The sequence below is a fragment of the Sceloporus undulatus genome, chromosome 1, assembly GCF_019175285.1.
Source record: "Sceloporus undulatus isolate JIND9_A2432 ecotype Alabama chromosome 1, SceUnd_v1.1, whole genome shotgun sequence".
In the NCBI taxonomy this organism is placed as follows: Eukaryota; Metazoa; Chordata; class Lepidosauria; order Squamata; family Phrynosomatidae; genus Sceloporus; species Sceloporus undulatus.
In genome coordinates, this window is record NC_056522.1 from 21,819,707 (window position 1) to 21,840,946 (window position 21,240).

Consider the following 21,240-nt stretch of genomic DNA (forward strand, 5'->3'; position numbering starts at 1 on the left):
AGATTTACCTCATTTGATCGAAAACTTCTTCCCTGCATTCCATGCTTCCAGAAAGCCAAAACACTGTCTTGTAAACAAACTAAGAGGAAGAGATAACGCTGATTAATCTATACATTTACTGGTACCTAACTTGTATTTTATACACACCTGAATACACATTACAGTGAAACTCTAGGATGCAATCTGTAAATGTGCCTAACTGCAACAGAAATCAATGGTGTACTTTAGATAGTTTGAGGTGGTAACAAGACCCTGTGGTTTAGCCAATTATTGTTGTTGTTGTTGTTGTTATTACCCTGCCCATTCACGAAGAATCAGGGCGGGTTACAACAGTAAAATAATACATCACACATCAAACTAATATTAAAAATTAATCCCTTCTCAACCCCACCCATGCCAATCCTAAAACCAAAAATCAAAACAATATAACATAAATTGCAATATAGAAACATTATCATTATAAAATCAGCTACGAACTGGAGAGGAGTATGATGGAAGAGGAAGGCTCAACCAACAGTTGTAGTCGGGGGGGCGGGGAGAGTTAGGTTGGGAAAGCCTGCTGGAAGAGATCCATCTTGATGGCCTTTTAAAAGGTCGTTAGAGTGGAAATGTGACGGATCTCCCCCGGCAGGTCATTCCATAGCTTTGCAGCAGCAGTGGAAAAGGCCCTCTGGGCCAAAAGTGAAAGCAGCAGCTTCCACTCCTTCTCCCACATGTGAACCTCTGGCTGATTCTCCAGTAACCTCTCCATGCCTCCTCAGCCTCTTATGCCACAGCTCATTCCATTCAGAAGATTCCCTTGACCACATGGCATTTGGGGTGAAGTTGGGGGGGGGGGGGGGAGAGGGAAGACTAGGTGATGAAAAACCCTTTTCTGCTAGCCCTGTTATTTCATGCATAATCCCACATACATAAAACATTGTATTCCTCTAAATGACCCCAATATGGCGAAAGTTAGTGTTTGATTTATCCTAGCGAGGTTTTAAAATTACATTTGTCTTTAGGAGTACATAACATGAGTAGCCTGCTATTAAAGACCTTCAAGTTCTGGATGTTTCTTAGACAGCTGAGATGTGAAAATCAATTTTACTTACCTATTGACTCAATCTGGAAATCAAAGGTGAGTTCTGAAGACAGTTTCCGACTAGATTTCAATCTGCCTTGCAAATTTACTATTTTTATGCAGCCTGAAAAAAACAAACACCACATATTTTTAGTGTTTCTTACACCATGCCCTTTATTTAAATATGTACATCTAGGTCAGATAAGACACTTACAATCCAAGCAGACTAAAATGGTATCTCTCTCCAACTGTGTTACGTGTACAACATTTGTCTGTGTAATATCTGCAATAAAACAACAAGATTATTTGGTATTCATGTGTATATGTAACAAGCCAGGTGCTGTAATTCAAATATTAATTTGAATATGAATTCTATTTGTATAATAATCTTTTAGGGCAATTTTGTTACCAGAACCAATGCATGTATGATGATGATACAGCCTATGGTACTGTGTGTTTGAACACTCCAAGGCTTCCTGAGATTTGTGGTGTCTATTTGAGCAGAAGACTGAATGTTTTTATTTATAAATGGGTTAGTAAATCTTCTTGCACTCACAAACTCAATCTGAACAATTCCCCCAACATTGTCCATTTTGGCTTTATTCAACGTTTTGAGAAAAGACCAGGAAATATGACTGTGGATCTCCTAAAGCTATATTTGGATTGTTCCTTGGATGTGATAAATCTAGTGACTGGACCTACATAGACGAACATCACCAAATATGAAACCATAGAGAGGTTTAATGCCACCTGTGAAGAGATATTACACTGAGAGGTCCACAACCAGGTGTGAATCAACCTTATAGATTAGATATGAGTGTTCCAAAATACATGTAGTTTGACTCTAAGTAAGAGAATCAATGGTACTTCAAAGTGCATAACAGACAAAGTAAGATTTTATAATTCCAATTTTGAAAGGTTAGGTTCAAATGTGAAGAAGAAAACAAGACAGCTAACTGTATAAAGAAATGTGATCCAAATAATATACAAACCTGTTTCAGTAAACCATGAAGAGGTAGAATTTGGGTTGACAGTCTCAAACTTCACCACCTGATTGAAGTCTCTTCCTTTACTCACACCAACACAAACTAAAGGGAATTCCTGTTCAGGTACTACCAGCATTTCAAATAACCTCAGTGGACAAGGTACAGGAAAATCTATATGCTAAATTAAGAAAAATATTATTCATAAAGAAATTATGGAAATGTTTGTACAACTCTGCTAAACATTATTGGCAAAATCCAAGTATTAGTTCTAGCTAAAGCAGACACTTTGAAAGAATGGGTCTAGTCAAATTAATGTTTATGTTATGTCCCACTGACTGAATATCAACATGCAGGAGTCCCTCAATCTCCTATAATTAGTTGCTCAGATCTTGCTTCCAATTTGCTCATGAGGGAGTGTTACTACAGCAATTTCTACTATGGCCCTGTGTGGCTGGGATGAACTGCCTGAGAAGATGATCCAAGAATCTCATTGTGGGTTTTTAGAAAGGTCTATCAAGCTAGCTCATCTGTTCCAGCTGGCAATTGGGGTTAGGCTACATTTTACCTGACTACCCAAAGCTGCGAAAAAGAAATGGAATATAAGCAGACAAATCTATAGAAACGACAGAACAGCAGACATATGAAAACAATTCAAGGTGACAGCTATTGCAACCTGAAAAAGATTTTTTTATTGCTTATGAAATTCTTAGACCGCTAAGGGAAGTCTTGAAAGGAAACTCACCTTGATTAGCATGAATTTCTGCATTGGTTCAACCCACTCCAACAGAATAATGCTAGACTGTAGTGCTCCACAAAGATATTTATGTCCTGTGTAAGGATTCCTCACTGGAAAAAAACAACAACAACCAAGATTTTGAAATATATCGGAATAAAACAAATTCAAAGTAGAACTATGTTCTACAGAATGTAAGAGGCTTGGTCCAACAAGTGTTATGCTGTATTAATGTGACTCTTCCTTGAAGATACAATAGTTCTCACCTGTATATTAGGAGATAGAAAGATAGAAGGAGAGCGTGGCATAGTGGTTTCAGCACTGGATTATGAATCTGGAGACCAGGGTTCGAATGCCTGTTCAACCATGGAATCCCACTGGGTGCCCTTGGGCAAGTCTCACACTGTCATATTAAGAAGGCGGCAAAGGCAAGCCCTTTCTGATCAAATCTTGCCAAGAAAACCCTGTGTGATAGGTTTGTCTTAGTGTCACCTTAGATTGGAAAAGACTTGAAGGCACACAACAACAAAATATCAAGAGATATGGTATCCAGGGAAAGTTCAAAAGAGGAGTTTCCCACTTGACTGATGTCTTTTCCCTTTCTATTTTACACTTGTTAAATCCCCCACTCTCGTTGGAGTATCATCATCCAGAAGAATTACAAAATTAGATCCCAAAAATGATTCTGTGTAAATTCCAAAGCCATGATTTTGTTACCAAAAACATATCAGAACAGAGATTACAAGATACAAGTACAAGAAGATATGAGTATACTGCATTTGGATCATTATTTTACTTACCCACACAACATTTCTGGCACCATTTGGTGTCTGGGATTTTTGTAGAAACAGCAAACTTTCTAGAATATGTAAAGACAAAAAAATACAAATTAAGCTCATAGTTTTCCTTCTCAACACAATGAGTCTAAAAATTGAATTCCTATGAAGGGGCCTGATAATGAAGTAAGGTCCACAGTTAAGCCATGGCACACAGGGTGCACGTGTAGATTAAACCTCCTTCCAAAAATGTTGTACCAGCTGCAAACCAGTGCAAAAAGAAATATAGGACATCAACCCTAATCTGAGTAATACCAAATGTCCAGACAGTTTCAGATCCCCACCATGTTGTTATAGATTTCTCCTTCTCTATAATGTTTAGCAGTTGTTTTCATTGTTGAATATATGGGGAAGGTAAGAAGCCAACTCCTCTCTCAATATGACTATCTTATATGAATGACTAGATTGGAAAGTCACTTTCCCCCAGTCCTTTTCCAAGAGCTATTCTGGATGCAAGCTTATATTTTCTGTTTTCGTCAGTTCTAACCAGTTGTTCTACATTTGCTGATAGAAAGCTCTTTCATTAAGTGGAGGCTTCCATTATACAAAGGCCATTTCAGTTATTCTTTTCCTGCCAAACCCTTCCCTCATATTTCCAATTTCTTGTCTATTTTTAAAAAGTGACTTTAAAATTAATTGCTACCATTTCTTAGGTTTCTGAACCAGTTCTGAGTATCCAGTTAAAAAAACAGATACAAATCCAAGGTATGCATATTATTTACCTGGGAAGTATTCTGTCAGGAAGTTTGTGTGCTGGTATTGCAACTGGTAACTTTTGCATTTGTCGTGCATAATCAAACAATCCTGGTAAATTATGGGAATAAAGTTGAGAAGCTTTACCTGTAAATAAAATATTCAACATGCAATTAAAAGTCAAACAGAAAGAGAGAGTAGAGAAATTTTCATGCCAAACAATTAAAATAAACATTTCCAATCTCACCAGATATTGATAATAAGCAATTGTTCACTACGTAGAGCCATGTACATCGGCGGGGAAATAGCTGATGAAAAGAAACAGAATGTTGGGAATGAAGGAGAGATCATTTTATCCATTTTAACTGGATAACTAAAGAAACAATTGCCAGTTGATATAGTGTTTTACATTTAATCAAAGCTTACATGTTATTTATTATTTACTAAATCAGTAACTACCCTTCAGTACAAGGTTCTTAGAGAAATGATAAAAAGAAATAAAATTAAACAGTAGGAGTAGTTGGTATTATTGCTTAGGTCAAGGGTGAGTAAGGTGCTGCTGATGAGCTGCATAAGACCCTTGGAGTTCCATAGGCTCCCACAACCCTTTAGTTACAAAGAAAATCAGATGTATTTTTTCAAGCCATTCCTCCAAATGACTCAAAATTGGTATACACACACACAGACGAGAGAGAGAACAATGAAATCAACCCAAAATCAGCTGAAAAATCACCCATTTCTATTTGTGCACCTTTTTTGGTTAAGTATTTTTTTCATGGCTTGGAGCCTAGGGAAGCAAATACACTGCATTTTGCAATTGGTTTGAGTCATAAGAGAGCTAGGTAAAAAAAACTCCCAGAAAAAAAGGTTGTGGGGGTTATGGCATGCCAGTGAATCCCTCTGATGAAAACTCGCTCCTGCTCCCTCTGCAGTTGCCCACTCCTCCTAGATGCCCAGTCAAACCAGCAGAGGAGTAGAAGGTGTAGGGAGACTCTGCAAGGAAATACACAAAGCCATCGGGGCTATCAAAATTCCTTCCTTGCATTCAGGGTGTCTTTTTTGTTTTTCTCCACCTGCAACACTCAACCGTCACCCCATGATACATTCATCCAGGTTTGTATCCCTTTTAAACCTGTCAAGTGTCAAGATGAGTCTGCATTATTTACAGATTTAGGAGATTTTTTAAATCAACCAGGTTCACAAGTTGAGACTTTTTTTCACTACCCTCTCAGCAACAGGTGAAATTTGAACTCAGACATTTTCAACCTTGAAAGGGAAAGCCTAGACAGTCTCAGCTAAAGCTATTCCTTAAAAAGAGAAACAAAATACATTGAACAACACTAGGGAACTGGTCTCAGATTTCAAAATTTTGCACCTTTTGATAGAAGAAACAGAATATGGACTCATACCTGTTCCATTGATGTTTCATGGAGCTCATTAAGGTTCAAGGTATAAATGCCTTCTTCAGCTCCAAAAATCAAGTATTGGTCTACAAAGAAACAAATGTATTTATTTGCTAAAATGTTTTGCTTTATCGGGCAAAAGCATCTGAGATGTGTTTGTTATTGCTACCATTATCATCATTATCATCTTAATCTTTATCTTCTCTTTTTACCAGTGCAGACACAAAGCAGCTTACAAAAGATGAAACAGATACAACTAGAAGCTCACATCATACAAGAGTTAAAAGTAGCAGTTAAAAACATGACAGTTCAGAAAAGAAATTGCAAATATAAACAATACAGTACATTATGAAATTCCCTGAGCAATCAACTCTTCAGGAGTTCCAAACCTTGGGTGCAGCCACTAAGAAGGTTCTTCTTCCTTCTCTCCTGTGTTCCCACCAAATATACCTCTGAAGGTAGTGGGACAGAGAGAAGGACCTCCTCAGATCTCAAAACACAGGCAGGCTCATATGGAAGGATATGGTCCACCACATAACCTGGATGTATACACTTTGAACTGTGCCCTGAAAGGAACAAGCTGTTGCAACAAAGGAGTTGTGCTCCTTCTAGTCAACTCCAATTAACCACACTTAACCCTGTATATTGGTGGCTCTGCATGCACATCAGCATCCATTGACACTAATGAGACTGGAGTTCTCACATTATTTGGTATCTGCAGTGGTGTCTGGAATTGAACCCCCGCCAACATGGAGGACCGACTGTATATGCATACACACCAAGCTAAACTGAGTTGAAGCATCCAGTTTATTAAAACATTTGGACAAAGTTAGGCTTACGTGCCAGCATGGTGTTGTGGCTTGAGTATTGGACAAGGGTTCAAATTCCCATCCAACCATGGAAACCCACTGGTTGATCTTGGGCAAATCACATTGTCTCAGTCTCAGAAGAAGGCAATGGCAAATCTCCTCTGAATACATCTGCCAAGAAAATCCTATGACAGGACTGATTTGGGGCTTAAGTCTGAGTCAACTTAAAAGCATGTAATAATATGAGAGTCAGCTTGATGTAGTGGTTTAACCATTGAACCATGAAGCGTGGATACCAGTAATACATAGTTTGCCCTACAATAGGACTACTGCTATTTACATTTAGCTTTATCTAAATTCATGGTAGAATGTCATAATCAGAAATGCAGACTTGATTCAATTGACTTGAACTCAAGTGACTTGACCTGGACTCGACTTGGCAATAAATGACACAATGACTCAACTCGAAACTTGTATATTTTCATCAACTGACTTGTTGGTATCACTCACTTGGAGTAGCAGACAAGATCAGCCCCCAGAGCACAGGGCATATTTCTCAAAGAGCAAATGCGTTAGGCAATGGGCCTGAGGTAGAAGTATCCTTCTAAATTGACTGAAAAGCTTTAGAAGGCTCCTTTGATATGCAGCAGGGACAGGCTGCCGAGCAGACCTCAACTTTCACCTGAAGCCCATTGCTTAACAAATTTGCTGTTTCCCTTTGAGAAACCTGTATCGTCTCCTTTTTCTTCTGTTAAAGTTGGTTCTCAGACTTGAGACTCTATTTGAGACTTGATTTGAAAGTATCTTGCAAGGGCTTGAGACTTGACTTCAGACTTGAAACTAAAAGATGTGAATACATCACTGGTAGTAATATAGCAGAGTGTTCTGTACTATTTTCACCACATCAAGTGGAGTATCATGCTTTTAAAGTAGCCTTCTGAAATAAAAACTGTGGTAAGTTATGTACCTCAGGCGAGAAAACAAGTTCGGCTGGAACATCTCTTTTTGGATGTGCTAGGATTCCCCCCTTCTAAGGAGGTATTTCTTGAGAGAGTATTCAAAACTGGATTCTCACACCTTACCACTTTCTATTGTATGTGTTAACAGTTACTAACAAAAAATGATCTGGAATCATGACTAAATAACAAGAGAGTAAATTCACGGAAAATTATTTTTCAAGATGGTAAAATCTCAGACAGAATACATAGCATTAAAAGTTTCTCTCCAAAATAAAAGTATGTATTAAACCTTAACACAAAAGCATAAGGGAATCTAGAGCAAGCTTTTATCCATAAGGAAAAAAGAATTGATAATATTTGGGGAAAAGATTGATAACATTTGACGTCAGGAATAAACTCTTCGAGAACATGGTCACCTAGCCCGAAAAACCCACAAAAAACTATGGATGCCGGTCATGAAAGCCTTCAACTTCACAAAAGAGTAAGACTTATGACTTGATTAAAGTACTGAAAGAAAATCCTCTCAAGGTCTTCCCTATAGCCAACTAAAAAAGCTTCCACATTGTTAAGGTATCAAGGAATACTGTTTGGGAGAAAAGAAGTATGTCAGTATTCTTTCTATCTTGGATAAGCAAACAGATTGGATTACTGTTAAAAAAATTTCAGGAAAAAATGTGTGATTATTACCTCTTGTGTCAGGATTAATCCACGAGGTTGCACAATGAATTTTTAATGGGCATCCATTGAAAACCTTTGAAAAGCAGGCACCCATCTGTGAAAAACAAAACCAAGCATTATTTACAACAGAGGGTTCCTCTTACCTACAGCTGCACTGAATTTTGTCTGACTTCAACAGTCCACTTGAAATTATGCAAGAGAATTGCATACGAATTGTTAAACATAGACATTATTTCACCTTTGCCAAGGTTTTCTCATTCTCCTGGCTACATTTGATTCTTGGTATTCTTTTTCTGCTCCTTCCCCTTTTTACTGGCTATCTTTCTGGTCTTTAACACTGCAGAAATAAAGCAGCTTGACACCACTTTAACTGTCATGGCTCCATCCTGTGGAATCCTGGGATTTGTAGCTTGGTGAGTATTCAAGTCTGCTCTGTCAGAGAGCTCTGGTGTCTCATCGAACTACAAATCCCAGAATTCTGTAGGATAGTCATGGCAGTTAAAGTGGTGTCAAACTGCTATGTTTCTTCAGTGTGGATAAACCCTTTGTCTCATCTGGCAATACAACTAATTTGCTGTGGCAAACAAATTTTTTTTGGTTCAAAGTATTCTCTGCTTCGAGACATGAGATACAGCTGTGATGCTCTGGACTTACGTAAAAATATTAATTAGAGAAATTAAGGTATGGTATGCCTAGGTATATTAAGTTATCTGTCAGGAAAGAGTGAGAGACTGGTGGTTCCCTCAATGTTTGAAACATTTTTTAAATGATGATGTGTATGAGAGAAAGTATGTCTAAATATGTGTGTCTAAATAAGGAATATAAGAGAGAGAGAGAGAGAGAGAGAGAGAGAGAGAGAAGTGTTAGGAGACTTAGGATCAGAGATAAAGACTAGCTAACACAGGTCAGTAATTGTTAACTTTATAGTGAACATTTGTGCAATAAATTATTTTTGTATTATACACTCGTGCCTCTGATAATGCTACATAAGGGTTACTGGAAATCTTAAGTTCAGACACATGGTGTAGTAGCAGCCATTATTCAAAGGTTGTGGTATCCAGTGGTGGGAATAGGTGAATAAAATCTTGCATAGGAACCATGAGGGCATCTACAAGTTCCTCACATATGCCATAGCAATGTTATAGGAAGAGGACACTACATTGGGTGGCAGAGGTGAGATAGATCGATGACTATCACAAATTTGTTGACAGTAATGGGTAGTGCAAGCCCCCACAGTAGCATTGTAATACTACCATAGAATCACACAGGTTGTCAGAGTCAAGAAAATTAAATAGGTAAAAAAGACAGCATACAGCAAGGTACAGTGAAATGTTTTAAAAAATGGCAGTAAAACAAGTGGAAAAAAGCAAATGCACTCGGAATAAATGCAGAAAAAAATGAGACACAGTGTTTGAAGTAGAAGCAGAAGACAAAGTATGTAGTTTTGGTACAAAAACTAGCTACATTATTCAGTATGCTGGAGTAGAGGAAATTATGCCATCTCAGAGAGCTCTTTTCCAGCAAAGTTGTCAGAGAAAGGACTGCTATGCATAATCAATTAAATATAGGGAAAGACACTTAGATGTTAACTAACTTCTTCCTGATGTACTCAGGAAGCATGGTTGCTAAGTATGAGTGTGGAATTCAATTGCAGTGTTCCCTCTGATTTGCAACACCTCAGATGATTTGAAAAATTATCCACAAATACATTCTTCTGTGTTTATTCATGATGTGGAAAAACGAACGTTGGTACTTACCCGTGATACGTTCATTTCCAGCAGACGAGGGTCCTAGCATCCTGTATTCTGGTTCCAGTAAAGAACTGCACATTGTTTTGAAATATTAGTTGGAGGTCAACAGCCTCTTAATGTGAGGGTGGCCGCCATTCTAGCTGCTCTCATATGGAGCAGAACTGACGTGATGGCAGACACCTGCCTTATAACCATGTTGGGTCTTAGTCCCTTTTTAATGCCATCTTGGATGGACTATAGCAGGTCAGCCACTGAAAACCTGAAGCAGTCGATGAGAACTTGTCTAAAGGTGGATTATGGTGGATGATCAGAATAGAACCTGATCTAATCTGGACCTATGACAGCTTCCAGCCTATCACTGATCACCTTGTCAACTGGTTATGGCAATGAAGGTGATATTAAGGTGATTTCATGTGTAGCAATTAAGACTTACCGCTCTGAAAGAGGAATGTTAATGTCTGATGTCCAACTAATATTTCAGAACAATGTGCAGTTCTTTACTGGAACCAGAATACGGGAGGTTAGGACCCTGTCTGCTGGGAAATCTCAGGGAGCACATTTTTTAATATCAATTATAAACGTAAGGCAAATTTGAAATCAACTTTGCTTTCAAAGAAGGATTTCTAAACAGTTATTTCACTTCTGCTTAACAAATATAAAGATGAAAACCCAGAGGAGAAAAAATGAAGTACTTCAACTTTGACCTGTTTTGAGTTTCTTTGGGATAAAAATTATAACATTTACAAAACCCCTCTCCCTTCAGAGATTATCTGCCATAGGGATTTAGTCACACAGGATCACAAAGAATGTACTGTTCATGTGAGTGTGGGATTCCCTAATCCAGTCATTTACCTCACATTCGATGAAGGACCTGTGCTTATAGTAAATTATATATACTGGAATACTATACAGAAAACAACTGAACTGCATCTTGTTATCGTATTCCTATCAGCAGCAGAATTCAGAAACTAAATCTTTCCAAGACTTCCATATGAGGGATTATTAATAAAGGTATACAGAAGAAACTGAAAGTTATATGAAAGCACACATTTCTACTGGGTTTTAAGGATAAAATACCCTCCTAAAATCATGAAGCTTTAAAACTAATATTATAATGCTATGCAGAAGAAAGTAGGGCAAGCTGCCCCTAAAGAAATGAAAAATGAAACTCCATTTGACAGTGCCATTGCATTCTCCAGACTATTCCCCAACATTTCTACTAATCAAAGTAAGCTAAACCATCTGGGATATTTAAACTGGAAACTTGATTTCCTTCTAAAAAGGGATTCCACCATTAAAAATTATGCTAGAGTGTATTAAATTAACAAGTAATCAAATGCAATTTCACTCTTCTTCTTACGAAGCAAGTTCAATTTGGTCATAACTATACAATATTGAAATAAATATGACAGATGAATATTTTTGAATTTTTGTTCCTGAAAGTAACAGCAATAGCTAACTGGGCAAGAAACACATGGTTCCAACATAAAACAGTTATGGAATCAAAATGTGTTTAAGAATTCAAGTAATGTACGGAAGATTATAATCACAGTTACCATGTGAAATTACACCATTTTTTAAAAAAATACTGCATTTCTGTGACGGATATTGCAGTGGCAGAATTCAAAGATATAGCTGTGTTAGTCTGTAGAATCAGTATGGCACCATGAGCTTTCACAGACTTAAGTCTACAGCTTCAGATGCATTTGGTCCAAATGGATTTCAGGAAGTAGACTTAAGTCTACAAAAGCTCATGCTGCCAACTACTTTCTTTAGTTAGTCTTAAAGGTGCTAGAAGATCTCTCTACATGCATGAATCACAGGCCAGGACTGGGGAACATTAAGCACATCAAACGGTAAATGCATCCTCACTCCTCTAACCACAAGTGCTTTCCTTGAGCTAATCCTATTATTTGCACTCACAGGTCTTGGTCTACAGGAGGAATGGGACAAATACAGCCCACAGGTTGCATGCAGTGGTCAGGATTGTTTGTGTGGACTCCAGGGTCTCATATATATTGTGTGGCCTCCATATACACATATATGTACACATATTGGTCCAAAATGCCCCCAAAATGGCATGTAGAGGGTGTGGAGCCTCCTGGACTCCCTGCCGGGGTGAAAAGAAATGTTTGCAAAATTATTCCCAAACCCAAAATGCCTTCTAGAGGACCAGAAAGGCTCAAAGCTGACATTTTGGGGCAATTTTATATTTTATATATGTATATATGTAGGAGCAGGCACATGGGTGTGTGGCCTTCCAAGGTTTCCTGAGGGGCTAATGCAGCCCCCTAATCATACACCATACTGAAGCAAATAATGTCTTGAGTCACACAAGTATGGATGAGAACACACAAATCAGACCTGCCAGAAGGTCCAATAAGTGCTAGAACCTGTTTTTGTTTTAATGCTAATTGTGGAAGGGGCATCAATGCCATCCTAATTTGTACAATGTAGCTGAAACAGAGGTAGGCAACTTCTGTTGCCCCAAATGTTGCTGGACTGAGCATTCTTTACCATTGGTTATAAAAGCTAGTTGCTGTTTTTCTGTCTACCCTTTGTAGTAAATTAAAAAAACAGTTCAGCAATTTATTAATTTTAACTGGCACAATATTTCTTGTACCAAATATGAGTATTTACCCTTTAAACAGACATTGTTAAGCAACAATACTCTCAGATCACATTTCAGTTAGGATGAATAGATCACCTATTCTAAAGTTAATACTTACATGTACTTTTGGTGTAGGAGGAAGACCATTACTAATAGGTTTCTGGGGAAGAAAAAAAGCTGGGTTGAAATATGACTTTTCAAGATGAATTCTTTGCAACAACTAAAACAATGAAAAGTGTATAGTGCAGACAGGTAGATAGGGAAAGAATATTGAAAGACTGAAGAAAAAAACACATACCAAAGAGAGCATCTTCCTAAGTGTCCAGAAATGTCAACCAGGAGACTCCTCCTCAAGTGCCTTTCTGATTTTTTCCCCTAGTCTTCAAACAGATTTGAGAACTATGCCTCTCTGTCTCAGATTCACCCTATTCTTTACCACACTCTGCATAGCCATATACAGTGGTACCTCGGGATACGAAATGCGCGGGTTACGAAATTTCCGGGATACGAAAAAGTTGGATTGGCAAAAACTGTTTCGGGTTACGAAATATTTTTCGGGTTACGAAATTCATTTCGGCGCGAAATTCAAATGCTATAGGCTTCCAGCGCTAACGGAAAGCTATTTCGGGTTACGAAATTTTCGCGTTACGAAGGGAATGGCGGAACGAATTAATTTCGTAACCCGAGGCACCACTGTAGTGGCAAACAGGAGGATGAAGGAGAAAAGTGAGGACAGTTGCTCCAGTATACCCCATGCACTACAACGACTGTAGTCACACTGCTGAAATAATATGATCTGAACACCACTTTAAGTGCTCAATGCTATGGTATTCTGGGTTTGTTGTGGCACTAGAGCAAAGCTCTGGTGAGTGTGAGAAGAACAATCTCAGTCTTTTTCTTCAGTTTGGGGCTAAGGAAAATGTAGGACTTACTCTCATAACCTGGAAGTGCAGAATAAGTGTGGGGAATGTCCCTGGCCTCCCTTCCACTCCAAAATGCAGAGGACACAATGAGCTAATGCGAGATAGAGCACCAACAATCATTGCTACCTTATTTAGCTCCCATCTTTACATCTGGGAAGGGGTGGAGGGATAGCTTTTGTAGCTGAGCCTGGCTTTGAAAACCCAGTGCAATGACAGGAACAATCCCCAAGCCTGATGATGGGGAGGGGGGCTTGAGATTATCCCTGACCATTTGCAGAAGTACTGCAGAAGGTCAGAATTGAGAAAAGTCACTTTTTCAACTACAACTCCCAGAAACCCCTCGCTAGTATGACCACTGACCATTACTCACATTGTACCTTAAAAAAGGTTTTACAAGCTCTGCTTAAGGTCAAAGAGAAGAGTAAGAACAAGCTTCTAGTAAGTGCAAAATAGCCTTTGCTACCAGTGCCAGACACTCAATCATTGCAACCATGCTCAACATTAACTATGTTCCATATAGTAACAAGTACTGTATATACTTGTGTATATGTCTAGAAATTTAGGACAAAAAATTGACACAAAAAAACTGAGTTGACTTTTCCACGGGTCAAGTAATGTACTTAGCTCTTATTTAAAAAAGAACCATCTACTGGTGAAAGGCAAGAGCATAATCTGTCCTGGAATCACTGACTCCCCACTGCCCCATGCTCTAATCCACCCAGCCTTTAGGGTGAGCACAAACAGTTATGCCTGCTGGAATGTTATAAGTTGTCATCGTTTTCCTTTGCTTTGTCCTTTACATCCTTTATTACATGTCCCTAAGTTTTACCTTCGATTTATCCATGGATCACATCAAAATCCCCAATTTTGGCCCCAAAACCTGTCCTCAACTTATACATGAGGTTGAATTATAGTTGAGAATATACTCTAATTGTAGTTCACCTTTATACAGTGTTTCAAGACTTCAAGTGTTTCACATGTATATTCTAGTTGGAACACAACAATCCTGTAAGTTAAATCATTACTACTGCCTGCCTGTCTGCAGGTGAGATCATAGAAAGTAAGACTAAATAGTTTGCTTGAAACCACCTAGTGAGTTCATGGAGGAGACAAGGTTCCAAAATCGATAGAAGTCCATTAAAAAAAGATTAGATTTTTAAAGATTTCCATCGATTTCAAAATTTTAATTGAAAACACCTAGCTCAGATGTTACCATGATGATTAAACAAAATATTTCTTACTAGTGATTTAATTTGTCATTAAAATCACTAAGTCCACTACAGAAGCAATATAAACCATTATTAAATCTGTTTGAAATAAATCAAACTAACTCTGGAAGATTCATACCAGAATGTATCCAATGCCAAAATAACAAATGTACATGCAGACATGCTGGGAAAATATAGAGGAACCCATTTTGAGTTTCTCTATAAATAATAAAATAGGACAATAGAAATGCAGCAGAACTATACCTACCAGTACTTCCTTCTTTTCTTTCCTAGATACATTAGTGTGTCTATTCTCATTTGGTTCTTGATGGGGAGATCCCTCTCTGTCACCATTTAATTGTATAGAACTCCATCCATTACCTTTAAAAAAAGTTTAATTGAAAAAAAAAGACTTTAATACAAGACCACCTCCCACATATATCAGTACGATCTCCTGGGATCATCAGAAGTCACCCATTTAATGATTCCAAGTTCTAGCAGCAAAAGCACAAAACAGCACTCTTTTCCACTACACTCAGCTAGACTCAATTAAGTTCTAGCCAGTGCATGCTTTAGTAGTACTGTATGGCCCACCTGTTTGTGCTGATCTTTGGGATTGAAGGATAAATTTGGAAAGGGAGAGTGATTTCAAATGAACTGCATATTCAGTTCTGTTGTGGGATGCTGCTTTGAAGACTGCTGATCTGAGCCTTCAAAACAAAGCAGGCTGTTAAACTAAACAAATTTGCAATTGGTAAAGGCAAGAGTTCCATAGATGTTCAAGCACTGCAGTGTCTATTGGCACTATTTTGGAAGGAACAAACATCAGCATGACTTTATGAAAGGCATGAACCTAATCTTAACAGCGAAAGGACTAGAGGTGCCAAAACCAGAAACAAGCAGGCTTGTATGAATACAATACAGTACTGTATTCAAAACATATAGACGAATATAAGCAAAACATATATATAAGGCAAGGGATTTCCAGATAATAGTCATTTCAACCAAAAGGTTCTTCTTCAAAGCATAGAAGATATTTACAGCAATCAGTTTTGAAAGTAAATCCTTTCCTCAGTAAATAATAAACTTTCCATAAACATTTAATAGGAGCAATATTCTCACAAGCAAGGCTGTTACATGAGTAACACAATGACAGAATAACTAAATTGAATCTTGAAAACAAGATCTTAATCTATTTCCATGTTAAGTTTGTGCAAAAAGTCACCAAAATCTGAAGTTTGTTTTCCTTCCAAGTACTCCTTTTGAAATTTGTTCACACGCTATTATATAAGGTGCTTCTGGAACATGTAAACAGTAATGTAAAATTTAACTGAATTACAGTTAATTTAATTTATAACTAGTTCAGAGAAACTTCCAAAATTATGATTCTATGATTAACCAACATCATGCATTACCTAAAGATTTCTGTGGAGGTAACCGAGGTGGTGGTGGTCTAGGTGGGACTTGAGTGTTTGATTTTGCAGGGCTCTCTGAAACAGGACATCTTTTTATCGTTCCTTGATTATCATCCTCAGAAGAATTAATTTCCTGTGGCATGCAGATGGATTTAGGCTGAAAAGGTATAAATTTTTACTGTAAGATATCAAGATACATATTTTTAGCATTTGAACCATGTCAATACCATATTTAAACTTCCAGGCAAATTCATACAAATAGCACAATGCAATTTGCTTTACTGGAAGTTAATACATAATACATAATAAGCAGTAAATAGCAATAGCTACATGTAAATCACATGATGGGTTCTCAAAACCTACAAGTGTCAACTGCTTATGAGCCAAATACTGTGAAACCAGGAACTTAATGATGAAAACTGATTCAATTAATGACTGCAATTCAATAAAATAGCCCTGTATTCTCAGGCTAAAAATAATCAATGCACTGAAGGAACTACTTAGAAAATGAATTTAAAAGATAAGCTAGTCTAAATTATTGGAGTATTCAAATATGACATGGTTATGGCCATTAGAAAACCAGAAGCATTTACTTCCAGTTTTGATGAATGGCAGTTTGTTCTTTTATTCAAATTGCAACAAACTATGGTTAGTTCAAAACTTAATTTAAGCTTAAGAAAGCAGAACATATTTGCCAGGCAAGTCAGGGAGAAAGTGGAGGAGGAGCACAGAGCTAGTTGAAAGACCAAGATTAGTATGTCTGAACCAAGCTTCCAGCAGGCGATGAGAACACTTCTTACCTTTGGTGGCAAAGGAGGTGGCACTTTTGCTCTCATAGTTGAACTACAAGAAGGAAATAAATTATTAATCATATATAGTAAATAAACACATTTTTAAAAAGCACTGTTAAAATGATCTAAGCTGGGATGGGCAACATAAGAACCATGGGTCACTTTAATGTGGCCTATGAGTTCTTGATAGATTTCTGAATATCCCATTTTTCATTTTTAAAGATTCAATGTGCATGCTTGTCTATGCATGAATATAACCCCTTACACGTATGTGGGAATGATTCTTGACATCATGAATGTAGGCATATTTGAAGATACAACAGCAAAAAAAAAAAAAAAGCTTCAAGAACAAGGCACATAAGCAAGCCTAATACATTATTTTTCACATGATTTTAAACTCCTTTTTCCAATGTCAAATTTTATACATTTGAAGGTGAGGCTCTCAAAGCTGAACATTAAGTTTAATACACCTCCCCTGCTTCGGTTCAAAATTCACTTTGTTAAAAAAAAGGATATAAGGATTACACCAAGTGGTAATATGACACAACACATAAATACTCTATACCTTTTTATATCCCTGCACTAATAAACAAGTTGCCCAATCCAGATTTAAATTCCTAAAGTGACTATATATTAAAATTTACAGTTAAGTATTTTGTCACCACATTTTTAAAGAGCCCAGAATCCAGCACCTATTGCAGAAAACCCATCAAAACATGATTAAACACCAATCATTGAGTGTGTGTATGTGTGTGGGGGGGGGGGGCAGTTATGTCAAGGGGATGATTTATCAGAGGATGACTGTGGGAAAATACAGAAGTGAAATATAAGGTAGACCATGCAATAGATTAGGCAAGCTTTCGTAGTGTAATTTTAAAGGCTATAATCCCACATATAATGAAATGTACGGTTCTTACTAAAATCAATAACTGTGCTGAACATTAACCAGGCTTTTCAAAGCTATGATGAAATTTGCACTGTTAAAAAACAATTACCTTCTCTCAAGTCAATTTTGTATTGTGATTTGACCACAGCCAATTAAAATATATAGCAAAATTATTTGAAGATGCCAGCCACAGATACTGGCGAAACATCAGGAATAAAATCTTCTAGAACATGGCCACATAGCCCAAAAAACCCACAAATATATATATATATAGCAAAACAGTTTGTCAATATACAAACAGATGTATTTATTTCAAACGAGGCTCATTACATTTGAAGAAAAGCCTGCTCAAAAATCCAGCCTTGGAAAATTAGATGCCAGCAGAAAACGAACAGTGCATACAAAATATTTTATTTACCCGGAGTTTGGGCTTAAGATATTGATATGATTCCCTACACACTGCTGTGGAATTACTTTTTGTCCCCGTGATTGTTTTTTTCCAAATTCCAGTACTGTCCTGTTAAATAATAGCATGTTTATGGTCTTCTGCAAGCACAGATAAGTTCACAACTAAAGGCAACAAAGATGAATTAAGGCTGCATTCCAGTGCACCTACCTGAGAATAGGTTAAACTGTACTCAATGTTTCTAAGCATATGATTGCATACTAAGAATTACTACATTTAGAGTAGGCAACTGTAACTGGCTAAGAGGTCAATCTTCTGCCCAGGGACCTTCTGAGGGATGCATGGACTGTCCAAAATGGTAACAACCCAGAAGTGATGGAAACCTGTTTCTCGCACTGAAAAACAAGGCTTTGGGGCAAAAGGGATGTTAAGCAGTGAAGGGAGTCCTTCCAGCCTATTTAAACGTTAAGTGCTGCTTCTGGAGGCATCTACAAGAGACAAACTTTTTTACCGTTTTTGACCAAAGGAAGAGTGGTCCAGGTAATCTATGGAGGTCAAGGGCCATAAAAACAGCCTGGATGGGGCACATGCAATTGTAGCTACATTTTGACCAACCCTACAGTAAACTGTAAATATCCTGGGTAACTTCAAATGGAGGCAAACCCCATGCCAATTCAGAGTGGATGACAGACTGAAATAGAGGTCTTAAATGAAATACTATTATATATCTGTGAGGTCTTTGAGTTCTAAATGGACAACATTCCCATGTTGCAACTCCACTGCTCCTCATTACTGCCTGTGATGGCAACTGCCGTCCATCAGCTTCTAGAAGGCTATGAGATGCCCACTCCTTGTTTGAATACTATCCTTATAGGTCTCATCTAATCAAACCCCTAAACAAGAGTAAAATGTTCACAGTAGAATATAATTTGTATAATTTATCTTTAAGTCGCTAAGCATTACATATACATATATGTTTAACTGAACTCACTGTTTAGAATCATCACTGTCCACTTCTTCCTCATCTTCTAGATGTGCCACATGTCCCCTAAGGAATTAAAAAGTGTTATCAGACTGGAATGTAAATTATCATCCTGTCCTCAGTTGTCAAATATTTGTTCTCTGCAATCCTAAAACAGTTATGCTTTTAGAAAAGTAAACAATAATTGTAAGACAAACAAGCAAAAGGTCCTCTGTAAATGCCTGACAAGAGTATGGTTAAACAAACAGTATTAGACAGAAAGAGATACAAGAAACATATTATGTTTGAATACAAGAAAAAGGACTTTACAATGAAGAGGAAAAGAAAGAATTACCGCTGATGCAGTTCTTCTTCAACTGATTTGAGAAGGCTCCTTTAAAAACAGAAGTAAAATTCAAGGACTGGACACATTTAGCAGAAGCACACAAAAAATTAGACATACTTTTTATATGATTTGACAGATGTACACCATGAAATAAAGCACATCAACTATTTGAGAGAATAGATGAAACATTCAATTTTCAATTCAAAGCAAATAATTTTCAGTTAATTACACAGCAATATTAAAGTACACTCAACTGTACATCAGCATCCTAATTATTTCACTTGACAATCTTTTCTATATAGACTAGAACAGATGTAGCTTATCCATAATATAGTCACAAGTGAAACAAAAAGGGGAGGGGAGAACCCTGTGTACATTTACAGCGCTATAAAAATAAACTATAATAATAATAACAATCCTATGCTAAAATGATGGAATGCAATGCCATGAGTAAAAGGATTAGCAAAGCTGATGATGATCAAAACGTGACTAATTTCTCCTTTTATCATATTTACATTAATTCAAAACGATATACTTTAAATCAGCGCTACTCCAAAGTGGTGGTCCTATGGAGCCATGCCAGTCTGCAGATGGCTAGCCCGCTGATATGAAGGGCCAACTGTAATGACTGGTTCAAATGGTAACTGCTTTCATTATACAGATGTTAAATTCCTGATTTAAGTCGACTGATACATTTAAAAACACAGTCCCCTCCCCAAAGGAGAAAGCCAACAGTTACTAAACAATACTTACTTATTTGCACCCAAGAAGTAACTGCCTTGGGGACCTTGGCCATACTCTAGTTGCAAATCCTATTGAAAGAAAATAATGACACATAGAATAAAATCAGGGACTGATAAATCTATTTAATCTCATGGTCTCTACCCACTTTAAAATTCCAACACCTGAACTGCTATTGCTACATAGACTCAAACAATGTACTATGTATATAAAAGATCCCTCTCACATTATTATAAGGAAACACTAAGCTTCTAATATGAAGTTTATGCACAAGTAAGGAAAGAATGCTGATTGGCAACAAAAAACAAAGGACTGAAAATACACTGCAGAAATAACTGTCCTGGTTCAATGCTAGGGAATTCTGGGAACTATAGTTTTGTGACACATTTAGCCTTCTCTGTGAGAGATCTCTGGTGCCACAATAAACTACAGTTCCCAGGAGTCCTTAGCACTGAACCAGTGGTCTCAAACTGGATTATTTGTGCAGTGTTTTTGGACCCAAGTTCACATTCTGTTTCAGATATTCTGCTCTATGAGGGTAAACCGACTATGGCTTGGATTCAAACATTCCCTGCAAGAGCAGCAAACACACGCCTATTTGCACATGGGATTTATTCATTTCCCTTTCCTGCAGCTCACTGCCCCCATATTATATTCTATACTGTGCTACAAGGCTTTCTACTATGAAAAACAGATTTTCAGAGGGTTCACAGGGCAACTGCTGCAGGAAAGGTGAAATACTTGTGCATGCCATGACCTGAACTGTCACAGAGATCTGAGTAAACAGCTATTTAGTGATTTGAAGACAGTATTAGGTATTATACTGACATCTTTTTTACTTTGAATCACAACAAAAAAACACACTAGAACCTGTTTGATGGCAGGTGGTGGAGGTGGAAAGTGTTATATTGGCCACAGGAAATGGTGGCTGCATCATACAACCTTAAAATGCCTAAAAATTATAATTATTCAAGTCACAGGCCACACATAATAATAATAATAATAATAATAATAATAATAATAATAATAATAATAATAATA

The 21,240-nt window shown here is 37.4% G+C and overlaps 1 protein-coding gene across 10 annotated transcripts in view; it reads right to left on the bottom strand.

Moving 5' to 3' along the window:
- Positions 1–21,240, bottom strand: part of MAP4K3 (mitogen-activated protein kinase kinase kinase kinase 3) — an 81,222-nt gene that overhangs the window by 4,009 nt on the left and 55,973 nt on the right. For 4 of the 10 annotated variants that reach the window (XM_042455622.1, XM_042455604.1, XM_042455670.1 and 1 more), the window contains 18 exons: positions 20,212–20,270; positions 19,468–19,506; positions 19,143–19,199; positions 18,164–18,262; positions 16,869–16,911; positions 16,069–16,225; positions 14,922–15,034; positions 12,641–12,682; positions 8,170–8,254; positions 5,721–5,800; positions 4,559–4,619; positions 4,341–4,458; positions 3,583–3,641; positions 2,792–2,895; positions 2,056–2,227; positions 1,278–1,346; positions 1,095–1,187; positions 9–79 (listed from right to left, as the gene is read on the bottom strand). In XM_042455622.1, the coding sequence (XP_042311556.1) occupies positions 9–79; positions 1,095–1,187; positions 1,278–1,346; positions 2,056–2,227; positions 2,792–2,895; positions 3,583–3,641; positions 4,341–4,458; positions 4,559–4,619; positions 5,721–5,800; positions 8,170–8,254; positions 12,641–12,682; positions 14,922–15,034; positions 16,069–16,225; positions 16,869–16,911; positions 18,164–18,262; positions 19,143–19,199; positions 19,468–19,506; positions 20,212–20,270 (1,521 nt within the window). The remainder of the gene's footprint in view (positions 1–8; positions 80–1,094; positions 1,188–1,277; positions 1,347–2,055; positions 2,228–2,791; positions 2,896–3,582; positions 3,642–4,340; positions 4,459–4,558; positions 4,620–5,720; positions 5,801–8,169; positions 8,255–12,640; positions 12,683–14,921; positions 15,035–16,068; positions 16,226–16,868; positions 16,912–18,163; positions 18,263–19,142; positions 19,200–19,467; positions 19,507–20,211; positions 20,271–21,240) is intronic. The other 6 variants (XM_042455636.1, XM_042455613.1, XM_042455651.1 and 3 more) reach the window with 3 other exon arrangements.